The 23,061-nt window shown below is 44.2% G+C and overlaps 2 protein-coding genes across 6 annotated transcripts in view; one reads left to right on the top strand and one right to left on the bottom strand.

The window, feature by feature from the left end:
- LOC145511709 (uncharacterized) overlaps positions 1 to 23,061 on the bottom strand; it is a 255,848-nt gene that overhangs the window by 119,314 nt on the left and 113,473 nt on the right. For all 3 annotated transcript variants that reach the window (XR_014058090.1, XM_081505361.1, XM_081505359.1), the window contains one exon: positions 6,866 to 7,044. Coding sequence is in view for 2 of the 3 variants with exons in the window: in XM_081505361.1 (XP_081361487.1) it covers positions 6,954 to 7,044 (91 nt within the window). In the remaining variant the exon portion in view is untranslated. The remainder of the gene's footprint in view (positions 1 to 6,865; positions 7,045 to 23,061) is intronic.
- Positions 1,703 to 7,580, top strand: LOC145511708 (uncharacterized). 3 transcript variants are annotated; one of them, XM_081505357.1, is made up of 4 exons: positions 1,703 to 6,507; positions 6,609 to 6,811; positions 6,908 to 6,977; positions 7,221 to 7,580. In XM_081505357.1, the coding sequence occupies exons 1-2, from the start codon at positions 5,842 to 5,844 to the stop codon at positions 6,690 to 6,692; spliced, it is 750 nt and encodes a 249-aa protein (XP_081361483.1). In that variant the 5' UTR covers positions 1,703 to 5,841; the 3' UTR covers positions 6,693 to 6,811; positions 6,908 to 6,977; positions 7,221 to 7,580. The 3 variants fall into 3 exon arrangements, 2 of the variants coding, with proteins under 2 accessions (XP_081361483.1, XP_081361484.1); XM_081505358.1 differs by having other exon boundaries at positions 7,225 to 7,580; XR_014058089.1 differs by having other exon boundaries at positions 6,148 to 6,507; positions 6,605 to 6,811.

A 23,061-nucleotide genomic window follows, 5' to 3' on the forward strand; every position in this document is an offset into this window, starting at 1 on the left:
CATGAAATTAAAAGACTCTTACTCCTTGGAAGGAAGGTTATGGCCAACCGAGATAGCAGATTTAAAAGCAGAGACACTACTTTGCTAACAAAAGTCCGTCTAGTCAAGGCTATGGTTTTTCCAGTGGTCATGTATGGATGTGAGAGTTAGACGGTGAAGAAAGCTGAGTGCCGCAGAATTGATGCTTTTGAACTATGGTGTTGGAGAAGACTCTTGCGAGTCCCTTGGACTGCAAGGAGATCCAATCAATCCATCCTAAAGGAGATCAATCCTGGGTGTTCATTGGAAGGACTGATGTTGAAGCTGAAACTCCAATACTTTGGCCACCTCATGTGAAGAGTTGACTCATTGGAAAAGACCCTAATGCTGGGTAGGATTGGGGGCAGGAGGAGAAGGGGACGACAGAGGATGAGATGGTTGGATGGCATCACAGACTCGATGGACATGGGTTTGGGTAGACTCCGGGAGTTGGTGATGGACAGAGAGGCCTGGCGTGCTGCAATTCATAGGGTTGGAAAGAGTCGGACACGACTGAGCGACTGAACTGAACTGAACTGAACTGAACCGCAGCCCGCCAGGCCTCCAGAAACGAGCGCATGGATACTGCTGCAAAGAAGTCAGGGTCTATCTGCTGCTTACCCAGCAGAGGCAGGCGCCTGCATCCACAGAGGGGTGCGGTGTTGTACAGAGGTCCCCTTACTGACTCTGCCGGGCCCGGACGGGTGTCCGTCTAGAGGGTGCAGAGCTGCCAGTGAGGTGGAGAGGAGGGCCGGAGACGCGATGAGGTCCCGAGAGAGGGCAGAGGAGCGACCTGATCACAGGTTATGATCTGACAACGCCCGCGCGCGAACCTCACCGCCTCTCTGCCCCACGGTTCCAGCCTACGCGGCCCCTCGGGATCATTCAGAGGAGGGTGTGAAGTCACAGGTGCGCACGGTGCCTGCTGCATAAGAGACGCCCTGCTAGGTAGCGATTCTATTTTATCATCACCACCACCATCACCATCTTATTCGTTCTTCCTTTCACCAGGATCAGGGCCTCTGGGACTGCTCGCTTCCAGAACTCTACAGTTAAAGCTACGCCTGGAGCCAGTGTTTCCTGGCTTACAGGATGATGGCTTTAATTAATGTTCTGTATCTCTCAAAGATAATCTCATGTTATTTGTTACCTACTGAGTCTCTCAGGCTCTCTCAGCTTTTTCTCCTCTGTTATAAGGGGAAACGTGGCCATTTTTTTCTCTGTACCCTCCATTAAAAATATTTTCAATTTGTGACTCAGCTTCCGCTGTTATTGTGTCTATTGCGTGATTTTAAGGCTATTTTACCTGCTCAGTCTTGTTGCGTTTGTACCTTCTTGATCTGAATTTCTTTTGGAATCACTCTTCAATCAGCTCGGGATTTTTTCTTTGGGACAGTTAGATACAACAGAGTGCAGCTTTTGTGTTTTAATTGTGACATTGAGGAAAAGACGCTTCTTGTGAAAACTAGTGATTCAATAAAACGTTTTCACTTTATTTAAATAGCATTTGTCTATGCCATCCTTCTGTACTTTAACTGTTAAGAGGTGACCATGAACATTTCCATTACTATTTTATTAATATAGAAAATAGCCTATGTTCTCTTTATCTTTCTGTCCCTGCTAGATTAAGCAGCAAAAATTTGAATGAATAAATAAGTAAAGGATTTTACGCAGGAAAAGGATTTCAGTAGTTATGTTTATTAATGGTAGAGAACTTATGGAAAAAGTAAAGTGAAGCTATACCAAAGAAAAATCTAAGCAAAAAAGTCAGAGATTAATCTTCACATCATAATTATGACTTAAACACTGATACATCCCGTGGCCTTATCTGAAAGCCTGAGTACTGTTTTCTGCAGATAAGGTGCCTATAATAAACATGAATATTTATTCTGCTGTAGAATTCTGCAGTTTAAATGCAAAAAAAAAAAAAAAAAAAACCCCAGGTATAATAATTTTCCTTCCAGAATCTTTTGCTCACAGGATATTTAGAGATAATTCTCTAAAAATAGTAAAATTATATGCAAAGAAGAATAAAATACTAAACTGCTGAGGAAAGACACCCCATTCAGAAAACATTTGTGAGGGTCTTGGCTGCACTTGAGGGGAAATTTTAAAATTATAGTATACAAGTGAATGATAGATACCATAAGAATACCGAGTCACTGAGAAATGTGAGGTAAAGACAGAGAGTTTACTGGAGTTATTTACTGAAATTAGTATCACGTAGTCTTAAACATTAAGGTAACCCAGGATTTGTTTACCAGGTTACAAATCATAAGGATTCTGTGATTGAAAGCATTTTTTTTGTGTAGTGATGGTATTAGTAGTAACAATATTAATCACAAAAACTTATCATTCTGAAGGAATTAGGAAATCATATTATAGTCAAAATTTGCCAGAAAGAATCATGGAAACCCTCCCAAATTCAAGCAGAAGGATTACTTATCACCCAAAAAAAGAAAGGGAAGAAGGAGACGGAGAGTGCTTGCAGTCCAGTCAGCAAATGCTGAAAACAGCCAACAACTGCTTGGAGCCCATTGCTGCTGCTGCTGATGCTGCTAAGTCGCTTCAGTCGTGTCTGATTCTGTGCGACCCCATAGACGGCAGCCCACCAGGCTCTGCCGTCCCTAGGATTCTCCAGGCAAGAATACTGGAGTGGGTTGCCATTTCCTTCTCCAGTGCATGAAAGGGAAAAGTGAAAGTGAAGTCGCTCAGTCGTGTCCGACTCGCAGCGACCCCATGGACTGTAGCCTACACCAGGCTCCTCCATCCACGGGATTTTCCAGGCACGAGGACTGGAGTGGGATGCCATTGCCTTCTCCGTGGAGCTCATTACATGATGAGAACTGACAGAGCCTCACAAAACCCCCCAGGTGAGCGCTGTCACTGTACCCATTTTACAGGGCGGGGATCGGAGCGCAGAGACACTGTAACTTGCTCCATGTCACGCATCTGGTTAATGAGACGTACGCCAGTGGAATTCTGGCGGCCTGCACTCAGAACCCAGACTCTTAGATTCTGCATAATACTCTTTTCCAGAGAGCAAGATCCCAAAGTACTTTTCATTCTGAAAAGGATACATGTTTAGATGTTGACGCACACAGAAAGCACTTTCCACCGCGTAACTCAGCTCAGTTACCAGCGTTGACAGTTCTATTTTAAGAAATCCCAGTTTACATTAATTAGGTTTGGCTTTTCAATTTGTCTTTGTTAAAGATCTCTGGCCTGGGGTCACACTATGAATTCTGTGTACACAGTCACGAATGTTCAGACCACCTGGGAGAGAAACAAGATGCTGGGAAGTTTTCAGGCCTTGCCTAGCAGGAGTCTCCAAATATTGCCTGGGACTCAGTGGCCACAGATGGCAACTATACTCCTATTCCTGTGCTTCCAGATAGGCCCAAATCCCCCTGAGATCAGGAAACTATGCAGTTACTATACCTTTAGCTGACTCAGCTTAGCTTAAATAATTAGCAAAAAATTTTTTCTGGCTCAACAAGAAGTCCAAAAGTAGGAATCAGTTCAGTTCAGTCGCTCAGTCATGTCTGACTCTTTGAGACCCCATGGACTGCAGCAGGCCAGGCCTCCCTGTGTATCACCAACTCTTGGAGTTTATTCAAACTCATGTCCTTCAAGTCGGTGATGCCATCCAGCCATCTCATCCTCTGTTGTCCCCTTCTCCTCCTACCCCCAATCTTTCCCAGCATGAGGTTCTTTTCCAATGAGTCAGCTCTTCTCATCAGGTGGCCAAAGTACTGGAGTTTCAGCTTCAACTTCAGTCCTTCCAATGAACACTCAGGACTGATCTCCTTTAGGATGGACTGGTTGGATCTCCTTGCAGTCCAAGGGACTCTCAAGAGTCTTCTCCAACACCACAGTTCAAAAGCATCAGTTCTTCGGTGTTCAGCTTTCTTTATAGTCCAACTCTCACATCCATACATGACTACTGGAAACACCATAGCTTTGACTAGATGGACAAAAGGTAGGGATACTCCAAGGTTAAATTCAGTGGCTCAAGATTATCATGAAGGATCCAGACTCTTTCCATGTTGTCACTCTGCCACTCACAGTGAACTGGATTCATTCTGTCATAAGCTAGGAGTCGGGGCTTTGCCAGTGGCTCAACAGTAAAGCACTCACCTGCCAATACAGTAGACATAAAAGATGTGAGCTCAATCCCTGGGTCTGGAAGATCCCCTGGAGGAGGGCATGGCAACCCACTCCAGTCTTCTTGCCTGGAGAATCCTATGGACAGAGAAGCCTGGAGGCTACAGCCCATGGGGTCACAGAGAGTCAGACACGACTGAAATGACTGAGCATGCACGCACAAGCTAGGAGTTAATGTCTAATGTCCAGAGTGGAAACCATCTTTTCTAGACCTTTTCTCATGCTTTATTACTAGGTCACCTTTCCACCCTAGGCCAGCACTGGCGAGGGTAATGGAGCTCCTGTGATTGGCTGACTGAAGCCCTATAACTGGGGACAGGTCCTCTTTCTTTAGGTATTTGGAAGAAGGATAGAAACCCAGATACCTTGCTCTGCCAACATGGTAAAGGAGAAAGGGTTGGGGATGGGCCTCCAACTGTGTGCATGAAGGAGGATCACTGCTCATTTTGAGACTGTTCACCTTTAAGTTAAAAAGGAAAAAAAAAAACTACCTTCAATTTCAAAAGCTATACTTATAATATTGTCCATCTTTCTGGTTATGAGCAAGGTTCACTGTGTTTTCTACACTCAGAGACACTTGTCATGTTCCTAGCTCTAATTTAATTTTAACTTTGCAGGGAAAATATTATGCAAATAAGACACTTAGAGACAGCAAAAGCATGACACCCTGTCTAATACTTTGGTAGCTGAAGAGCGAGAGAAGAGCCTGAATTCACTGAGTAGATGGATCAAATAACCCTTCATTGGCTTGTCTTTCTTTCCTATGAAAGGTTGGATCCCTATCGCAGATAGGGACGGAGAACGGTGGGGAAAGCTCGGAGAACTTAGGGTTTCTGGTACTTCAGCCCTGGCCTGCCTCCAGCGTTCTCTCAGCTGACACAGATTTCTCTCCCCACTACTACAGCTTTATCATGGAGCTCAAATCAGATACTGTCTATAACAGCACCTCATCACTTAGAAATACTTTCAGCTACAAGGAACAGAAAATTAAAATTCTAGTACTTGAAACAAATAGAAGCTTATTTTGTGCTTGTAACAAGACATCTGCAGGTAGGTTGGCAGGTATAGCAGCTCGACGACATCACCAGTGTCTCAGGGCCTGTTTATCTGAATATTCCAAAGTGGGTGTTATGCTTCAGGCTCACAGCCTCACTGCTGGGTCTCTAGATAGTCCCAAGCGACTCGAGAAGGGTGCGTGAGTTTTGTCTGTTTCCATCTTCTCAGAACCCTCCCGGCAGACTTCACTTATATTCTACCGTCTCTAGAACTAAATGGCATGGCCGCATCTACACTGTGAAGGCTAAGCAAGTATTTGGTGTTCAGCCTCTACAGTGGGAGAGAGCCGGGCAGGAAAGGAGGTTGGGTAAGATAATCAACACTGTCTGCCACGAGCATTTTGTCAAGTGCAAACTCTGGGTCAATGTTAGTTACCAGTGTTCTAGTTGAAAGCTTCCTGAAAGTAAATCGGTCACTGAAGAGATGGTAGATGAGAAGTAGGAAAATATATAAGAGGAAGAGAAAGTTAAAACGCTCGCTCATTTAGGATGCCTGGTTTCTCCTTTATCTCTGTGGTAAACACCACAAGGTCACCCCTGTTAGCTTTCTCACAGGAAGGCATGTCCAAAACAGGCCTCCAAGTGAGGGGCTGCAGGAAGCATGGGTAGCCTGGGCGCCATCTCCTCCTCTCACCGTCATGTTTTACAAGCGGCTGAAATAATCTGTGCCCTTTCCCAGCCCCTCTGTGTTCGGCGTAGAATGGAACGTCGAAAGGACCTACAGCGCCTGAAACATTTCGGACTGAAAACAGCACGCAGTAGCGCCGCGGCCTTTTCCCCAGGCGGGTTGCGGTTGCCCAGCCGTTCCTCGTGTTCTTTTCCAGGGAACTGGCGCCTGAAGTCGGGAGCGCTCGCAGTAACGGACCAGCACGCGGTTAACCACTTGCAGGCAACCCCGCGCCGCGGCAGAGGGCCGGGGGACCAGAGCGGGGAGCCCCGTTCTCCGCGACAAGCCCGGGGCCGGGATGCAGAGCCGGCCTCACCGAGGTTCCCCCCGCGCGCTGCAGGCTCCCTGGTCTGCGTGCAGACGGCTCTTTGGGGTCAGCGTGTGACCCGCCTGCTCCAAAGGACAAAACCGGACCCCCCGAGGGCACTGCCCCTCTGCCCCTCTGAGGGAAGTGGCTGCTTCCGCGCCACTACGGCCCCGCGCCGTCCCTTGGGGGCAGCCTTGCGGGACGCCCAAGCCCCTCCCCGGCTCTCGGCTGTGTTCCCCTGTGGGAATCCCCACGTGGAACCGCAAGTGGCCACTGACCTACTGGTTCGTCAGGTAGGCGTGATCTCCTGCCCGGCAGCTCGTACGCGCTGTGGCCTAATGAATGCGCCCTGCGCCCGGAGAGGAATAAACCTGCCTTCCCTCCCGCTAGCCAGAGCCGCCTCATCTCTGACCCGAGGACACACGAGGCCCACGGGATGGGCGAGACCGCCTTCGTGCCCCAGTTTACTCCAAAGTGACTCGGTGCCGCTGCCCCTGCTCCATCGAACTATCCGCCCGAGAACCCCCCAGATTAAGCAGCTATGAAGCCGTTTGGCTACTTTCTGACAGTGGAAGGGGAGACAGGCATCACTTTTAGGTAACAACGGTAATTTCACAAATCAAAATAAAATGTAAAACGCCAGCGCCTCACCCTTGCATTTTTATCCCTCTCCTTTGTCGCTTCATCCCCCAGAGGTGAGCAGCTTCAGGCACGGCCGGCCAGGGATGATGGGCTCGTCTCACACACAGGTGTCTGTACACAGGTAGGTGTCTGCGCAGAGCAGGGGCTGGCGCATGGGGCGGTATGCACGGCCGGGGAAACTTCTAATTCTGTTAAAAAAGAACGGGCAACCTGTAACACGTGTAACAGCGAGTGATAAAGCGCGTTCTTGCACCAGGGGGAGGCCTCTGGCGGGAAGCATGGAAGTTCAAATCCCAGGCTGTCACTCTGTAGCTGCGCGCCTTGGTTCCTTAACTTCTCTAGTCTTTATTTTCCACCTGTGTAGCTAGAATGGGGACAGTGCTAGTATCTGCATCACACGGCGCTGTCAGAAGAATGAAATGGATGCTATCTGTGAGTCCTCTGTGAGCATTAGCTGTGAGTATGAGCTACTTCCACGCGGCAGTGACCTGCCATCGCTCTTCCAGGAGGCGGAACGCCTGCAGCAGAATGAGAACCAGGGTCAGGAGACCTGGGCTGTGGACTCAGTTCTGTGACAGACCGCAGACTCAGTGCGGGGCAGGTCATGGGACCTCTGGTTATTCATCTAATAAGGAGAAGGTTTTGGATGAATCCCTTCCTACCTGATTGTTCTGAAAACTCTGGATTCTATTACATAATAGCAACCAGTGCAAAACAACCTAAAGACTTAGTTCTGAGTATTTTCTGTGAGTTTGGCTATGGCAAAGGGGGAGGGCTCCCACATAACTGCAAGCAATTCTCGGACACCAGCAGGGTATCCGAGAATTCAACTCCATGCTGACACCATCTTCCCAGAGATAGCATCAGATTCTACAGGTTAAGGCCTCAGTCTTATAAGATGTGACTCGGTTCTATTCCCAAGCTCAGGTTGTCATCTGTACTTCTGACCAAGGCCACTCATCAGCGGTTTTATTCAGTCCCTTCTCAGGTTCAATCATTTGTCGGAGAGGCTCACAGAGCTCAGGGAAACACACCTACATTTATCAGTTCAGTAAGGATATGATAAAGAACACAGCTGAACATCCAGTGGAAGAGATGCAAGGGATTTTGGAAGGACTGCAGAGTCTCCATGCCCTCTCTAGGCCCGTACGTTTACCAACCTGGAAGCTCTCCCAACCCAAGTCTCTTTTTATAGAGATTTCATTACATAGGCAGGGTTGATTAAAATATTGATCGCTGCCAACTGATTCAACCTCCAACCCCTCTCTCCCATCCAGGAAGTTAAGGTTGGGACTGCAAGTTCCAACCTTTTAATCACATGATTGTTTCCTGCTAAACCAGTCCTCATCCTTAGGTGCTTCCTAACAGTCACATTAATTTTGTTATGTCCTTAACATAACAAAAGATACCTTTGCTGTTCTCAAGTTTCAAGAGTTTTAGAAGCTCTAGGCAAAAAAGCAGGAAAAGCGAAAGTGAGTGAAAATCACTCAGTCGTGTCGAACCCTTTGTGGCCCCATGGACTGTGGCTCTCCAGCTCCTCTATCCATGGAATTCTCCAGGCAAGAATACTGGAGTGGGTAGCCAATCTCTTCTTCGGGGAATCTTCCTGACCCAGGGATAGGTCTGCATTGCAGGCAGATTCTTTACCATCTGAGCCACCAGGGAGGAAGACTAAATACTAGGTATATTTCTTATTATAAATCACAATATCATAGCTACCTAAGTCTTCCCAGACTGAAATGCCTATTTTCCTTGCCCAAAGACACCTTCTAGTTATGCTTTAACCTCTAACTTTAGTTCTAACGGCTTCCCTTGTGGCTCAGCTGGTAAGGAATCTGCCTGCAAAGTGGAAGACCTGCATTTGATCCCTGGGTTGGGAAGATCCCCTGGAGAAGGGAATGGGTACCCACTCCAGAGTTCTGGCCTGGAATCCCATGGACTGTATAGGCCACGGGGTCGCAGAGAGTCGGACAGGACTGAGCGACTTTCACTTTCATCCCATCAGTGCTTTCTTGGTGTCCCCACTCCAATCCCCTGTTCTTCTGCCACCAAACTCTCCTTCAACACTTTACAACTCCTTTTCCATGACCAATCATAGCCAATATCCTCCACTTCTTCAAGCGACCTCCTTCAATCTTTTCACCTGCACAGGCGTTTGGCTATCGCCCTAGGAAACCCCTGGGCCTACAATCGTCTTGAGTGGAGGCTGCGTCTTCTCTTCCACACCTTGCGTGGATCAACACTGCAAGCAGGGTCTGCAGCCCATTACTTCTGTCTCTCGTGTCTGATAAATGACAACTCCGGTCTCTCTGAAGCGCGTGACCGCTGGACGCAATCCTCACCCTGACCGGCTCGCCGGTCTCCCTCTCCCAATCCCTGCGGCTGTCCTACAGCGCTCTAAGGTGCGTGCGGCCGGCCTGCCCAGCGCTCCGCCTCTTGGGCCTGTGACTGCCGTCTGCTCAAACGTCTTCTCTCCGCTGAGTCACCCGGTGCCGTGTGTGCACCTTGTCATGACCTGAAACCTTCCAAACCTCTGATTACACCATCCTACGCTTCAATCACAGCTCCTGATTTTGAAGATTGTCTGTTCATTTACTTTCTCTGTAATTGCTCGTCCACATTATCAAAACAGCAGAAGTTAACCCCTCTCCTTTCTCTTCACTCACGGGCCTTCTCCAGCTTGACCCCCTCCTAATTCAGCTTAGATATCATGGTCCACAGTTTTGTAGCCGCCTGACAAAATCTCAACCCTGGATGAATTCACTACCTGCTTTTCGCACCTATACTTGAGCTGCTGAGACAGCTGTAGAAAAAGAAATGACATAATCTGACAAACTAATATCAGTATAAACCCATGCTTTCTATCAATCAGGATAGACCAAGTTTTGTTGCAGTAACAACCAACATGAAACAAGATGAAGCAAAGCACAACATAAACAACAGATCTCAAACATTGATGGCTTGATTTAAGTTTGTGGTGGAGGTGGTTTAGTTGCTAAGTCGTGTCCAACTCTTGCGACCCCATGGACAGTAGCCCACCAGGCTCCTCTGTCCACGGGATTCTCCAGGCAAGAATACTGGAGTGGGTTGCCATTCCCTTCTCCAGGGGATCTTCCCCATCCCTGAATGGCAGCCCACTCCCAGTATTCTTGCCTGGAAAATTCCATCGACAGAGGAGCCTGGTGGGCTACAGTCCACGGGGTCGCAACGACTCAGACACGACTGAGGGACTAACAACAACATCCTGCATCCAAGAGGCTGAGGTGCAGTCTTGCCACATGCCAGGAAGGACGAGAAAGAGGCGTGAGTGCTCACGGACAGCCGTGCCCGCCACCGTTGCCACCTGCAGCTACCCTGGCATCCGTGTGTCCTTGCAGTGCACTTCCTCTCTCCACGGCGCTGATGCTGAAGCTCCTTTACCCTGTTCAGCCTCTGCCTCGGCCTCATTCTCGTGCTCACACAGCCGTGCAGGTTGCAGACAGACGAGACTCGTCCTCGGACAGTGGCTCTGAGACCCTACCATCCAGTTTCCTCACCTGTAACAGGGAGGTAGTAACCTTTGCCAAGCTTATTTCAAGGCAAAGGAAGTGTAAAAATTAACTCGCAATATATCGGAAAGTACTTTGAATAGTCAAAGACTATATTTTATAAATGTAAATTAATATTACCATTGTTATTTCAGAATATCTAACATGCAAAAGAATGCAAAATAGGGCTGTTAGTATTGCAATGGTTTAGAATTTAAGCTCCACATGGACTGACTTTTTGTGTCTGTTGAGTGAGATATTCTCAATGCACACAGTGTCCAACACATAAGAGGCTCTCAGCAAATACTAGTGAATGACGTTTATAAAATATGTGGTCTGATTTATAAGATAGCATCACTACTGTGAGGGGTTAAATACTTTGATCTAAGTTCATGTACTAGGACCTATTACCTAGTTCTACATAACAATTGAATATTTTCTTATCCAGTATAAAATTAGGGCTGTGTGTTGGAAAGTGTAGGTGGCTGATTATCTCAAAGAAATAAAATCAAAGTCCTGTCTAAGGGCATTTTGAAAGTAAAGTTATGCTTGCTAACTTATCCATATTCTAAATGCTGTTCAAATTCATATGAGTTTTATATAAGCATAATTAAATATTATCATTATCATAAATTTAAAGTGCATTATTTAACATATGTGGGAAATGTTTGCCAAAAAATGTTTTCATTATATACTACACAAGACAAACACATCATTTAAATTATGGCACGATAATTTAACAGGGAACATTCACAATTGATCTTTTTTTTTTTTAGCAAATTGGATGCAAGTCAATATTTACTCAGCAAATTATCTATCATTTTTTAAGTTTATATAAAATAGTTCTTGTCTTCGTTTTTTTGAAGTTACATTTTATAGCAGTAGTATACATGAGTAGATATGCAGTTACTATTTATTTGGTTTCCCTTATAAATGCACTGCTTACTAATATTTGCAAAAACAAGTATTTTTCGGTTGTTAATCTTTGAAAACATTTATAACTTTGAGCACTTTTTCTCAAGTTGCAAAATTCAAAAAGCAAGTCTATTTCTTTAGCCTTTTATTCAAAGCTTCCTTTCACATACTGTGGTTCTTTCTCGGAGTGGACATTTCAGTGATGTTTAAGGTGGCCACCATAATGGAAGAGCCTTCCTGAGAATGACCCCCAGCAGTGACGGTCCTGAGTTGCTTGGTATCGCCAAAGCAGAGCCTTGGGCCTCACTGCGACCCTGAGCCACAGATATCAAGTAAGCCAGGTTTACTGTGTCACCAATGCCCAGAGCCTCAGGGTTCTCCCGCATCCCCATTCTTGCTCAGAAAGTGCTGAGATGCTCCACTGCACCTGCTGAGGGCAGCACTGGTTATCTCTTTTGACCTAATTCTCCTTATTAACTCACGTCTTAATGTTCTCCACCTTTAAATCTCAGGCGATATCTTGCCACTCATCTAATAAGAGAAACAAACTAAACTCCTCATGGACACTTGATGTATCTCCCTTCAGCAACTCAAATCATGTTTGAACATCTATTATGCACAAATGATATGATAGGCTCTGCTTGTCTATGAAAGGAATTGGAAAAAAATCTCAAGCATAGGCAATACATTCTCTGACGTAAATCATATCCATGTTTTCTTGGGTCAGTCTCCCAAGGCAATAGAAATAAAACAATAGACAGATAACTGGGACCTGTAACCAAACCTATGAGTTTTTGCACAGGAAAGGAAACCATAAACAGACAGACAGACAACCCATAGAATGGGAGGGAATATACTTGCAAATGACATGACTAACAAAGGCTTAATGTCCAAAATACACAGGCAGCTCACACAATTCAACAACAATAAAAAATTCCAATCTGAAAATGGGCAGAAGACCTTACTAGACATTTCTCCAAAGAAGAGGTACAGATGGCCAAAGGGCACATGAAAAGATGCTCAATATCATTAATTATTAGAGAAATGGAAATCAAAGCCACAATGAGGTACCATCTCACACTAGTCAGAATGGAAATTATTAAAAAGTCTACAAATAGCAAAATGCTGGAGAAGGTATGGAGAAAAGGGCACCCTTCTACACCATTGGTGGGAAAGTAAGTTGGTACAGCCATTATGGAAAATAGTATGGTCGTTCCTCAGAAAACTAAAAATTGAATTACCATCTGATCTAATCCCACTTCTGGGCATATATCCAGACAAAAACTGTAATTCAAAAAGATACATGCATATCTATATTCATAGCAGCACTATTCACAATAGCCAAGACATGGAAAAAGTCCATTGACAGGTGAATGGATAAAGATGTGGTACACATATACAATGGAATACTACTGAGCCATGAAAAAGAATGAAATAATGCCATTTGCAGCAATGTGCATGAACCTAGAGATTGTCATATTGAGTGAAGTAAGTCAGAGAGAGAAAGAAAACAATCATAGGACATTGCTTATATGTGGAATCTAAAAATAGGATACAAATGAAATTTTGTAGAGAAGTGGAGAAATAGAGTTACAGATACAGAGAACAAACCTGTAGTTTCTGGGGGGGAGGGAGGAGGGATAAATTGGGAGATTGGTATTGCCATATACACACTACTATACACGAAAGAGGTAGCTTATAACAATTTACTACAGAGCACAGGGAACTCTCCTCAGTAGTCCGTAAAGGCATATATGGGAGAATAATCTGAAAGAGTAGGTGCATGTATAACTCATTCACGTTGCTGTACAGCTGAAACTAATACAACACTGTAAATCAACTATACTCCAACAAAACTTAAAGAAAAAGATCTCTTTAGCGATTTCTACCTATAGAATTAGACAATACACAATTGTATTAGATTTTTAAAATCTAAGTCAAGTTAACCAAAACGTAATGAGAAGGTATTGCAGGCCAGTCCTTGTACTGGGCTGTGTGCACACACGTGTGACTAAGATTCCTTCCACGCCCTCAGGGAATTCACTGTGCCGTAGGGCAGAGCTTGCGAATCGGCGCCTGCAGGCTCACTCTGGCAAACTGCTGTAGCAGCTTTGAGACTCAACTTGAAATTGTGAGATTTCGTATAAAAGCCTAAGTTTGCAGTTTCTACAGTAAGATCATGACATCTGGCCCTGGCAGCGCCGCCTTCCTGGCTGGTCCGGCCCCGACACTGACCGCAGCCTCCCCGTTTTCTCCGAGTGTGAGCGTCCCAGTTTGCCGTGGTCGTCATCAGTCCCCCTTTCTCCCCGACACTAAGGGTGAGTCTCAGTGCCCATTTACCAACGAGTTTGAAAAAACATAGGGAAAATTTTTTGTGGTCAAAAGGATCACATTTTAAGAAAAATGGAGGAGACAGTGTTCCACTAGAGAAGTGAAAATAACCCAATGTGTTGAACATGCAACTGGCAGACCTTCAGCACCCATTGAAGTCATCTGCTCCACCTCTTCCAGCATTTGGATGCGGGGTCTCTGTTTTAGGGGATACTGGTGTCAACTTGGAGGAAGAGACAGAAGAAATTGCATGGGGTGATAAGACACATAAAGAGAGCGATAATTAGCAAATCTGGAAGGGCTTCAGTCCCTTGGCAGCACTGTGGGCAGTATGTAAAAGGTCACTGAGAAGAAACTGTTGTCTTGAACCAAGTCCTGAACGGGGAGAGCATTGAGTGAGTATGAATGAAATAAGCGGCAGAGTGAGGTGCTGTGGAGGGCAGGGGTGAGTCGGTGATAATACTAAAGTTGCAACCTCCGATGCATAAAGTATCATGCTTTATATGAGCTTCAGGAAGACTAATGTGAGGACCTCTATCTCACCCTTTTGGTGGCTCCTTCTCACAGCCATGATAGACCACTTTCATCATACTTTTCCAGGCTGCCCCTGAATATTAAGGTGAAAATGTAGCACCACTCCATTTTTGGATTGTGCCAGTAGGCCTTGCAGAATCATCTCAAAAGTAGGCCCAAGTTGTGGGCGTTTATCAGCCAGATGATCACGGGGCAGCCCCACCACGGGCTGCACGTGTGGGTCAAGGCGGAGCAAACAAAGAGGCCGGAGGAGGAGCCACAAGAAAGCTGAGCCAACTGCCCACGTGGTTCTTCCGTCTTGGAGCCTCGGGGAGCATGGTCTCGTTTACACACTTCCCCGCGATTCTGGAGTGATGCCGCCCCACGCCCGCTGTGGCTCAGTGAATTCAGCAGCTCCCAGCCCGTGACAGGCAGCTCGGGCAGTACTGTTGCTCGAATGCTCTGTCGTTCAGTCTTTACTTGGACCCAGACTTGCTCCAAGAGCTGTTTCTCAAAAGAAGAATTGTTGTCTGTCGAAGAGAACATGTTTTGCTCGAAAACCCCAAAGGTTGCACTGTAATTCTCTTATCTGGCTTTGTCAGAGGCTTCATACAGCATTTCCATTTGCAGCAAGTGGCCTTCATGCACTGGTACAGAGAAGAAGGCCTCTGTCAGATTAATAGTGGCATAATTGGATGCCAGAGGATGTGTTAATTTGCTCCAGAAAAGATAGCACGTCTGAGGCAGGAGTTGTAATTAGTGTCACAACCTGATTAAGTTTATGATAATGTACTGTTTTTCTCCAAACTTCATCTTTCTTCTGCACAAGACAAACAGGAGAGATTTATTGGAATGTGATAGGAATCATCACCCCTGTATCTTTCAAGCCTTTGGTGATAATATTAATCTCTGAAGGTTCCCCAGCAATGCTATTATTAATTTACTACTTTTAGAAAGGGGACAGTTCCAAGGGCTTCCTCTTGGCCCTTCCCATCACAATTACCCTCAAGTGAACACCCAGGAAGTGAGAGTTCGGCCAGTTGCCAAATATGCTTTTGGAAATTTGGGAAATAACCTCAAGGCTAGGTTTACAGACCCTTTGAGCCCTCTGGGAGAAAAACTCAAGCTCCACTTCCATTCATTACTGGCATTCCGAAGTCCCCACACTCACTGCTGGAACCTCAAATTTGTGGGTCATTTCAAAGCCAGTGTCCAAAATTCTGCAATATCTGGAGATTTTCCTTTCTCCAGAGTATATAATCATCCTGATAAATAAATGCATTTCCTTTTGGGGAAAGTTAGCAGAAAATTTTATAGGACATTTTTGTTACAATCTCACTGGCCCCAGCCTCCTCTTCTTTTAAGGGCCCTTGTAAACTAGCTTAGACCTGAGGACTAAGTCCATGACTATCTACGGTGAATATTTAAATCAGATTCCTGTTTGCTAGATTTAAAATTTTTTTTCCATTTTGCAAATGAGCTAAGGATTTATTAGCCTGGCAATCCATTTTGGTCCCAGGAACACTATGATCAAAAGTCACTGCCAAAGATCTCTGTGGATGAAGTCATTCAGGTTAGAACTTTGGCCTGCTGTCCAGCACAATAATGTTGGCTACCTTATTTCTCTGGTGGCTAAGTGCTGTGTCAACTGGCCTCTGCAATTCCCATAATCCTTCTGTTATTATTACATTTTCATGCCTAATCTGAAAAGGGACAGACTCCACTGAGATTTTCAAGGATGCTGGTGCCTCCCTTACTAATATACTTTTCAATAATTTCATGATGGGATTGTCCTCTGGACTCTACTCAGGACCCTGGTTAGGGGTGGATGAGCCAGTGAAAAATGGAATACCAGTAGTTCACAGAAAGCAGTCGCAAAATAGTTAGTTTTCTGTAATGAAGTGTTTGTTTGCTGGAAAAACTTTCAAGAGACTACTAACTGCTACAATAGGATTTTTAGAGGGAATAAGAACTATAAGATCATAGTATGGGCTGGACTGCAAGGAGATCAAAACACTCCATCCTAAAGGAAATCAGTCCTGAATATTCATTGGAAGGACTGATGCTGAAGCTGAAACTCCAATACTTTGGCCACCTGATGGGAAGAGCTGACTTATTGGAAAAGACCCTGATGCTGGGAAAGATTGAAGGTGGGAGAAGAAGGGGACGATGGAGGATGAGATGGTTGGATGGCATCACCGACTCAATGGACATGAGTCTGGGTAGACTCTGGGAGTTGGTGATGGACAGGGAGGCCTGGCATGCTGCAGTGCATGGGGTTGCAAGGAGTCAGACACGACTGAGCAACTGAACTGAACTGAAATGAAGGGCTGGTTTCTTCTAAATAAAAGGGTATGACTTCCAATTCTCAGTTCAAGGCACAGAGAACCAGAGATCTAAGACTGCCCTAAAAATATCTCATAGCCATGTGGCTTGTGTATAAATATTTTTTATTCTGTAGGTTGCACAATCATAACCCAAATGGAATTCACAGACTTGCCAGGTGTCTTATGTAAAAGTTTGGGGATGGATTGAGGAGGAGCAAAAATTGAAATGAGGACATTTGGGTGGATTTCAGTGACTCTGAGACTCACCAGCTACTAAGTCCCACTGAGCTGCCCTTCCTTCCCAGCCTAAAGGTACTGACAATTCACCTTTCACAGGGATCCAGATTCTCTTCCTGGCCCAGCTCCACTACTCATTTATAACTAGGATCAGAGCCCAGCAGATCCCGGGAGGATCTCAGAAACCTGACAAACATTACTGGGAATGGGAGCTAATGGTTTTAGACATGAGATGGAGAAACGTCATTTTGAGTGCAGGCAAATGTATCAGCATGGGTGCAATCACCATTGATTGGCAGTACCGTAGCTATTGTAGATTCAGGGTTGAGTTTGAGTGACTTCGAAGAGCCCTAAAAAGAGTTCGCTTGATTGGTTAACTGAAGTGAGAACTCAACAGTGGTCTTCATTAAAGAGAGTTTGTAAATAAGAAGAAATTCAAAGAATTAAGAAGATAAAATTGTTGGCATGGATTAATCATCAGTCCTTATTCCCTCTAAACATCCTATTGTAACAACTGTCTCTTGAAGGATTTTATGCAAAAAACACTTCATTCCAGAAAACTATAGATAATTATTTGGCACTGCTTTCTATAGACTACTGATATCCCATTTTTCACTGGCAATGAAGTCTTAACTGCTTTCTAATCTAAGGAAGTCAGAGAACTAATCCAAGATTCCTGTCTTTGGGGTTCTGCATCCAGGACCTCAGGAGCCAAACACTGCTTTATAAGTCAAGTTTCTGCCAGGGAAGCACTTACTTTTTCAGTTTACAGAAGAAGGCATGATTTAACATAAAGGGAATTACAAACTTACAACATTTCTAGGAGAACTACAAGCTTCATGGAAACATACTGATGGCTTTAATGAAACTTGGAAATCTGGGTATGACAGTAAGTGACTGGTGCTTACAGCCACATGAAGTATCAAGGTAGAAAATTCACAAAAGCTTACCCAGAAGCATCTGCAAAGTTCATGTCTACTATCAACTCAGACATCTAACAGCCACTCAGGGGGAGAATAATGGCTGTCCCTTCTTTCACCTTCCAAATTTTGTGCAAGATGCCTTTTATTGGCAGCATCTAAAGGAGGCAGTGAGAGAGTTTCAGTTCAATTTAGTCGCTCAGTCGTGTCTGACTCTTTGCGACCCCATGAACCGCAGCACGCCAGACCTCCCTGTCCATCACCAACTCTGAGTCCACCCAAACCCATGTCCACCGAGTCGATGATGCCATCTAGCCATCTCATCCTCTGTCGTCCCCTTCTTCTCCTGCCCTCAATCTTTCCCAGTATCAGGGTCTTCTCCAATGAGTCACCTCTTCGCATCAGGTGGCCAAAGTATTGGAGTTTCAGCTTCAATATCAGTCCTTCCAAAGAAAGCCCAGGACTGATCTCCTTTAGGATGGACTGGTTGGATCTCCTTGCAGTCCAAGGGACTCTCAAGAGTCTTCCCCAACACCACAATTCAAAAGCATCAATTCTTCAGTGCTCAGCTTTCTTTATAGACCAACTCTCACATCCATACATGACCACTGGAAAAACCATAGCCTTGACTAGACGGACTTTTGTTGGCAAAGTAATGTCTCTGCTTTTTAATATGCTATCTAGGTTTGTCATAACTTTCTTTCCAAGGAGTAAGCGTCTTTTAATTTCATGGCTGCAGTCATCATCTGTAGTGATTTTGGAGCCCAGAAAAATAAAGTCAGCCACTGTTTCCACTGTTTCCCCATCTATTTGCCATGAAGTGATGGGACCAGATGCCATGATCTTAGTTTTCTGAATGTTGAGCTTTAAGCTAACTTTTTCACTCTCCTCTTTCACTTTCATCAAGAGGCTCTTTAGTTCTTCTTCACTTTCTGCCATAAGGGTAGTGTCATCTGCATATCTGAGGTTATTGATATTTCTCCCAATCTTGATTCCAGCTTGTGCTTCATCCAGCCCAGCGTTTCACATGATGTACTCTGCATATAAGTTAAATAATCAAGGTGACAATATACACCTTGATGTACTCCTTTTCCTATTTGGAACCAGTCTGTTGTTCATGTCCAGTTCTAACTGTTGCTTCCTGACCTGCATACAGTTTTCTCAAGAGGCAGGTCAGGTGGTCCGGTATTCCCATCTCTTTCAGAATTTTCCACAGTTTATTGTGATCGACACAGTCAAAGGCTTTGGCATAGTCAATAAAGCAGAAATAGATATTTTTCTGGAACTCTCTTGCTTTTTTGATGACCCATAGGATGTTGGCAGTTTGATCTTTGGTTCCTCTGCCTTTTCTAAAACCAGCTTGAACATCTGGAAGTTCATGGTTCACGTATTGCTGAAGCCTGGCTTGGAGAATTTTAAGCATTACTTTACTAGTGTGTGAGATGAGTGCAATTGTGCAGTAGTTTGAGCATTCTTTGGCATTGCCTTTGGGATTGGAATGAAAACTGACCTTTTCCAGGCCTGTGGCCACTGCTGAGTTTTCCATATTTGCTGGCATATTGAGTACAGCACTTTCACAGCGTCACCTTTGAGGATTTGAAATAGCTCAACTGGAATTCCATCACCTCCACTAGCTTTGTTCGTAGTGATGCTTCCTAAGGTCCACTTGACTTCACATTCCAGGATGTCTGGCTCTAGGTGAGTGATCACACCATTGTGACTGGGTTGTGAAGAACTTTTTTGTACAGTTCTTCTGTGTATTCTTGCCACCTCTTCTTAATATCTTCTGCTTCTGTTAGGTCCATACCATTTCTGTCCTTTATTGAGCCCATCTTTGCATGAAATGTTCCCTTGGTATCTCTAATTTTCTTGAAAAGATCTCTAGTCTTTCCCATTCTATTGTTTTCCTCTATTTCTTTGCACTGATCGCTGAGGAAGGCTTTCTTATCTCTCCTTGCTATTTTTTGGAACTCTGCATTCAAGTGGGTATATCTTTCCTTTTCTTCTGTGCCTTTGGCTTATTGTCTATTCACAGCTATCTTGGAGGGCACAAACAGAATCTTGTACCCAACAGGACCCAGGAGAAAGGATCAGTGACCCAATAAGAGACTGATCCAGACTTGCCTGTGAGTGTCCAGGAGTCTCCAGCGGAGGCGTGGGTTGGTGGTGGCCTGCTGCAGGGTTGGGGACACTGAGTATAGCAGTACATGTGTGGGACCTTTTGAAGGAGGTCGCCATTATCCTCATTACCTCCACCATAGGTTGGCCCCAGGTAAATAACAGGGAGGGAACACAGCCCCACCATCAGCAGAAAATTGGATTAAAGGCTTACTGAGCATCGTCTCGCCCACCAGAACAAGACCCACTTTCCCCCTCAGTTAGTCTCTCCCATCAGGAAGCTTCCATAAGCCTCTTATCCTTCTCCATCAGAGGGCAGACAGACTGAAAACTGCAATCATGGAAAACTAACCAATCTAATCACATGGACCACAGCCTTGTCTAACTCAATGAAACTATAAGCCATGCTGTGTACGGCCACCCAAGATGGACGGGTCATGGTGGAGAGGTCTGACAGAATGTGGTCCACTGGAGAAGGGACTGGCAAACCACTTCAGTGTTCTTCCCTTGAGAACCCCATGAACAGGATGAAAAGGCAAAAAGATAGGACACTGAAAGAGGAACTCCCCAGGTTGGTAGGTGCCCAGTATGCTACTAGAGATCAGTGGAGAAATAACTCCAGAAAGAATGAAGGGATGGAGCCAAAGCAAAAACAACGTCCAGTTGTGGATGTAACTGGTGATGGAAGCAAGGTCCGACGCTGTAAAGAGCAATATTGCATAGGAACCTGTAATGTTAGGCCCATGAATTGGGCAAATTGGAAGTGGTCAAACAGGAGATGACAAGAGTGAACATCGACATTCTAGGAATCAGCAAACTAAGATGGACTGGAATGGGTGAATTTAACTCAGATGACCATTATATCTACTACTGTGGGCAGGAATCCCTTAGAAGAAATGGAGTAGCCATCACAGTTAACAAAAGAGTCCGAAATGCAGTACTTGGATGCAATCTCAAAAACAACATAATGATCTCTGTTCGTTTCCAAGGCAAACCATTCAATATCACAGTAATCCAAGTCTATGCCCCAACCAGGAATGCTGAAGAAGCTGAAGTTGAATGGTTCTATGAAGACCTACAAGACCTTTTAGAACAAACACCCAAAAAAGATGTCCTTTTCATTATAGGGGACTGGAATGCAAAAGTAGGAAGTCAAGAAACACCTGGCGTAACAGGCAAATTTGGCCTTGGAGTACAGAATGAAGCAGGGCAAAGGCTAATAGAGTTTTGCCAAGAGAATGCACTGGTCATAGCAAACACCCTCTTCCAACAACACAAGATACAACTCTATACATGGACATCACCAGACGGTCAACACTGAAATCAGATTGATTATATTCTTTGCAGCCAAAGATGGAGAAGCTCTATATAGTCAGCAAAAACAAGACCGGGAGCAGACTGTGGCTCAGATCATGAACTCCTTATTGCCAAATGCAGACTTAGATTGAAGAAAGTGGAGAAATCCACTAGGCCGTTCAGGTATGACCTAAATCAAATCCCTTATGATTATACAGTGGAAGTGAGAAATAGATTCAAGGGATTAGATCTGATAGATAGAGTGCCTGAAGAACTATGGATGGAGGTTCTTGACATTGTACAGGAGGCAGGGATCAAGACCATCTCCAAGGAGAAGAAATGTAAAAAAAAAAACAATGTCTTTACTCTCACTAATTCTAATTTAATTGAAAAATACAGATGATTTTAATTAAAAGGTTATTTATGGTAACATACAATGGGTTTAATCATTTTTAAATAAATTAATCAATAACTATTTTTAAAACGTCTCAGTTTTCTTTTCAGATACAATAATTAATGGTAGATATAACTCACATAAACAAAAGATTCCTGGGGTTCTTAAGTTATTTTTAATGGAAAGGTGTTCTGAGGCTAAAAAGTTTGAGAATTATTGGTTCAAAGCAATACCACTCTAAGACCAAGTGAAATGGTTTACAGAATTAGATATGTAACATAAAATGCTGAGCTGCATTTGTGTATAAGTACTTTTCTTATATTAATATGTGTTGTACACATCTGTTGGCATAAAAATCTAGGATACCTTAAAGATTGCCATGACTTCTTTTAAGAAAGACAGATTGAGTCACGTTATATATGCGGATTAAGTTAGAAATAGATAGACAATATAGGAGAGTGGGAAAGTACCTGACTTTGAAGCCAAATATAAACTTAAATCCAAGTTCAGTTATTTTACTCTATTATTTTATACTTTTATATTCATACTTTTACTTAGCGTCTTAGTTTTAATTTCCTTATTGTAGAACAGAAATAATAATACAGATATCATGGGAATTATTATGTTTAAGCAGAATTATGCTTAGATATTACTTAGAATATAGGCTAACATGCTTAAGAGTGCATTAAAAATTACAGGAGTTCAAACAAGATTAGTTTATTTCTGTCTCTGTTGAAAGTCTAGTTGATCCAGAATAACTAGGTATTTATGTCCAACACAGGCAGTCAGGCGCCCAGATCATTCTCATTGTGCTGTTTCTGCATTCCCTGGGTGCTTATTCCATATGTGTGGCCAAGCTAGTTTACAGACACATCTGTATGTCATCCAGTAGAAAAAGGGCAAGAGTCAGACAACAAAGGGTAAGAAACTTTTACTTCAGTGATGCAGAAATTGCACATTGCACTGCCCACATTCTTATAAAAAGAACTTAGTTGCATGGCCACCTACCTTCCTTAAGGTAGGCTGAGAAATATTCTCAAGGTGGAAAACCAGATGCTTGTCTGAAACTTCATTACTATTGAAGAAGGAGAGAATACACGAGATGCCAACTATCAGTTTGCAGAAGCTAATTTTCGTTAAATACCAAGTATAGCACCTGCTAATTCAGAGGTGCTCAGCAACTGGTGTCTATCTTATTATAAGAATAGTACCATAAACAAATGTTAGTAAGTTAAAAGGTCTCAGAGTGCTTTCCAGCAAAGCCTTATTTTTAAGTGGAAACAGAAGCTTGGCACAAATATACATCTCTTGTCTTAATATGCCTTAGGTTGCTCTTCTTCCATTCTCTTGCAATGTTTGAAAATTTTACCATTAGGGTCTAATTTCTTTGAATACATGGAGAGTAAGCAATACAATGTTATTATGAGCTATTACCATCTTTCTCCTGTCTCACTCCCCACCCTTTTCCCCTGTATTCTTATAAAAGTCCAAAAGAATATATATGGAGAAGCAAGAATTTCCCACTTGGTAGGAGAAGCGAGGAAAGTAAGCACAGGAGGCCAGGACCCTCTTTATCAACTCAAGGCAGGCACCTGCCAGAACAAGACAGGAGTGAGTCTGAGTGGGA

Source organism: Giraffa tippelskirchi, chromosome 6 (assembly GCF_054371585.1).
Source record: "Giraffa tippelskirchi isolate mGirTip1 chromosome 6, T2T-mGirTip1v1.2.pri, whole genome shotgun sequence".
Classification (NCBI taxonomy): Eukaryota; Metazoa; Chordata; class Mammalia; order Artiodactyla; family Giraffidae; genus Giraffa; species Giraffa tippelskirchi.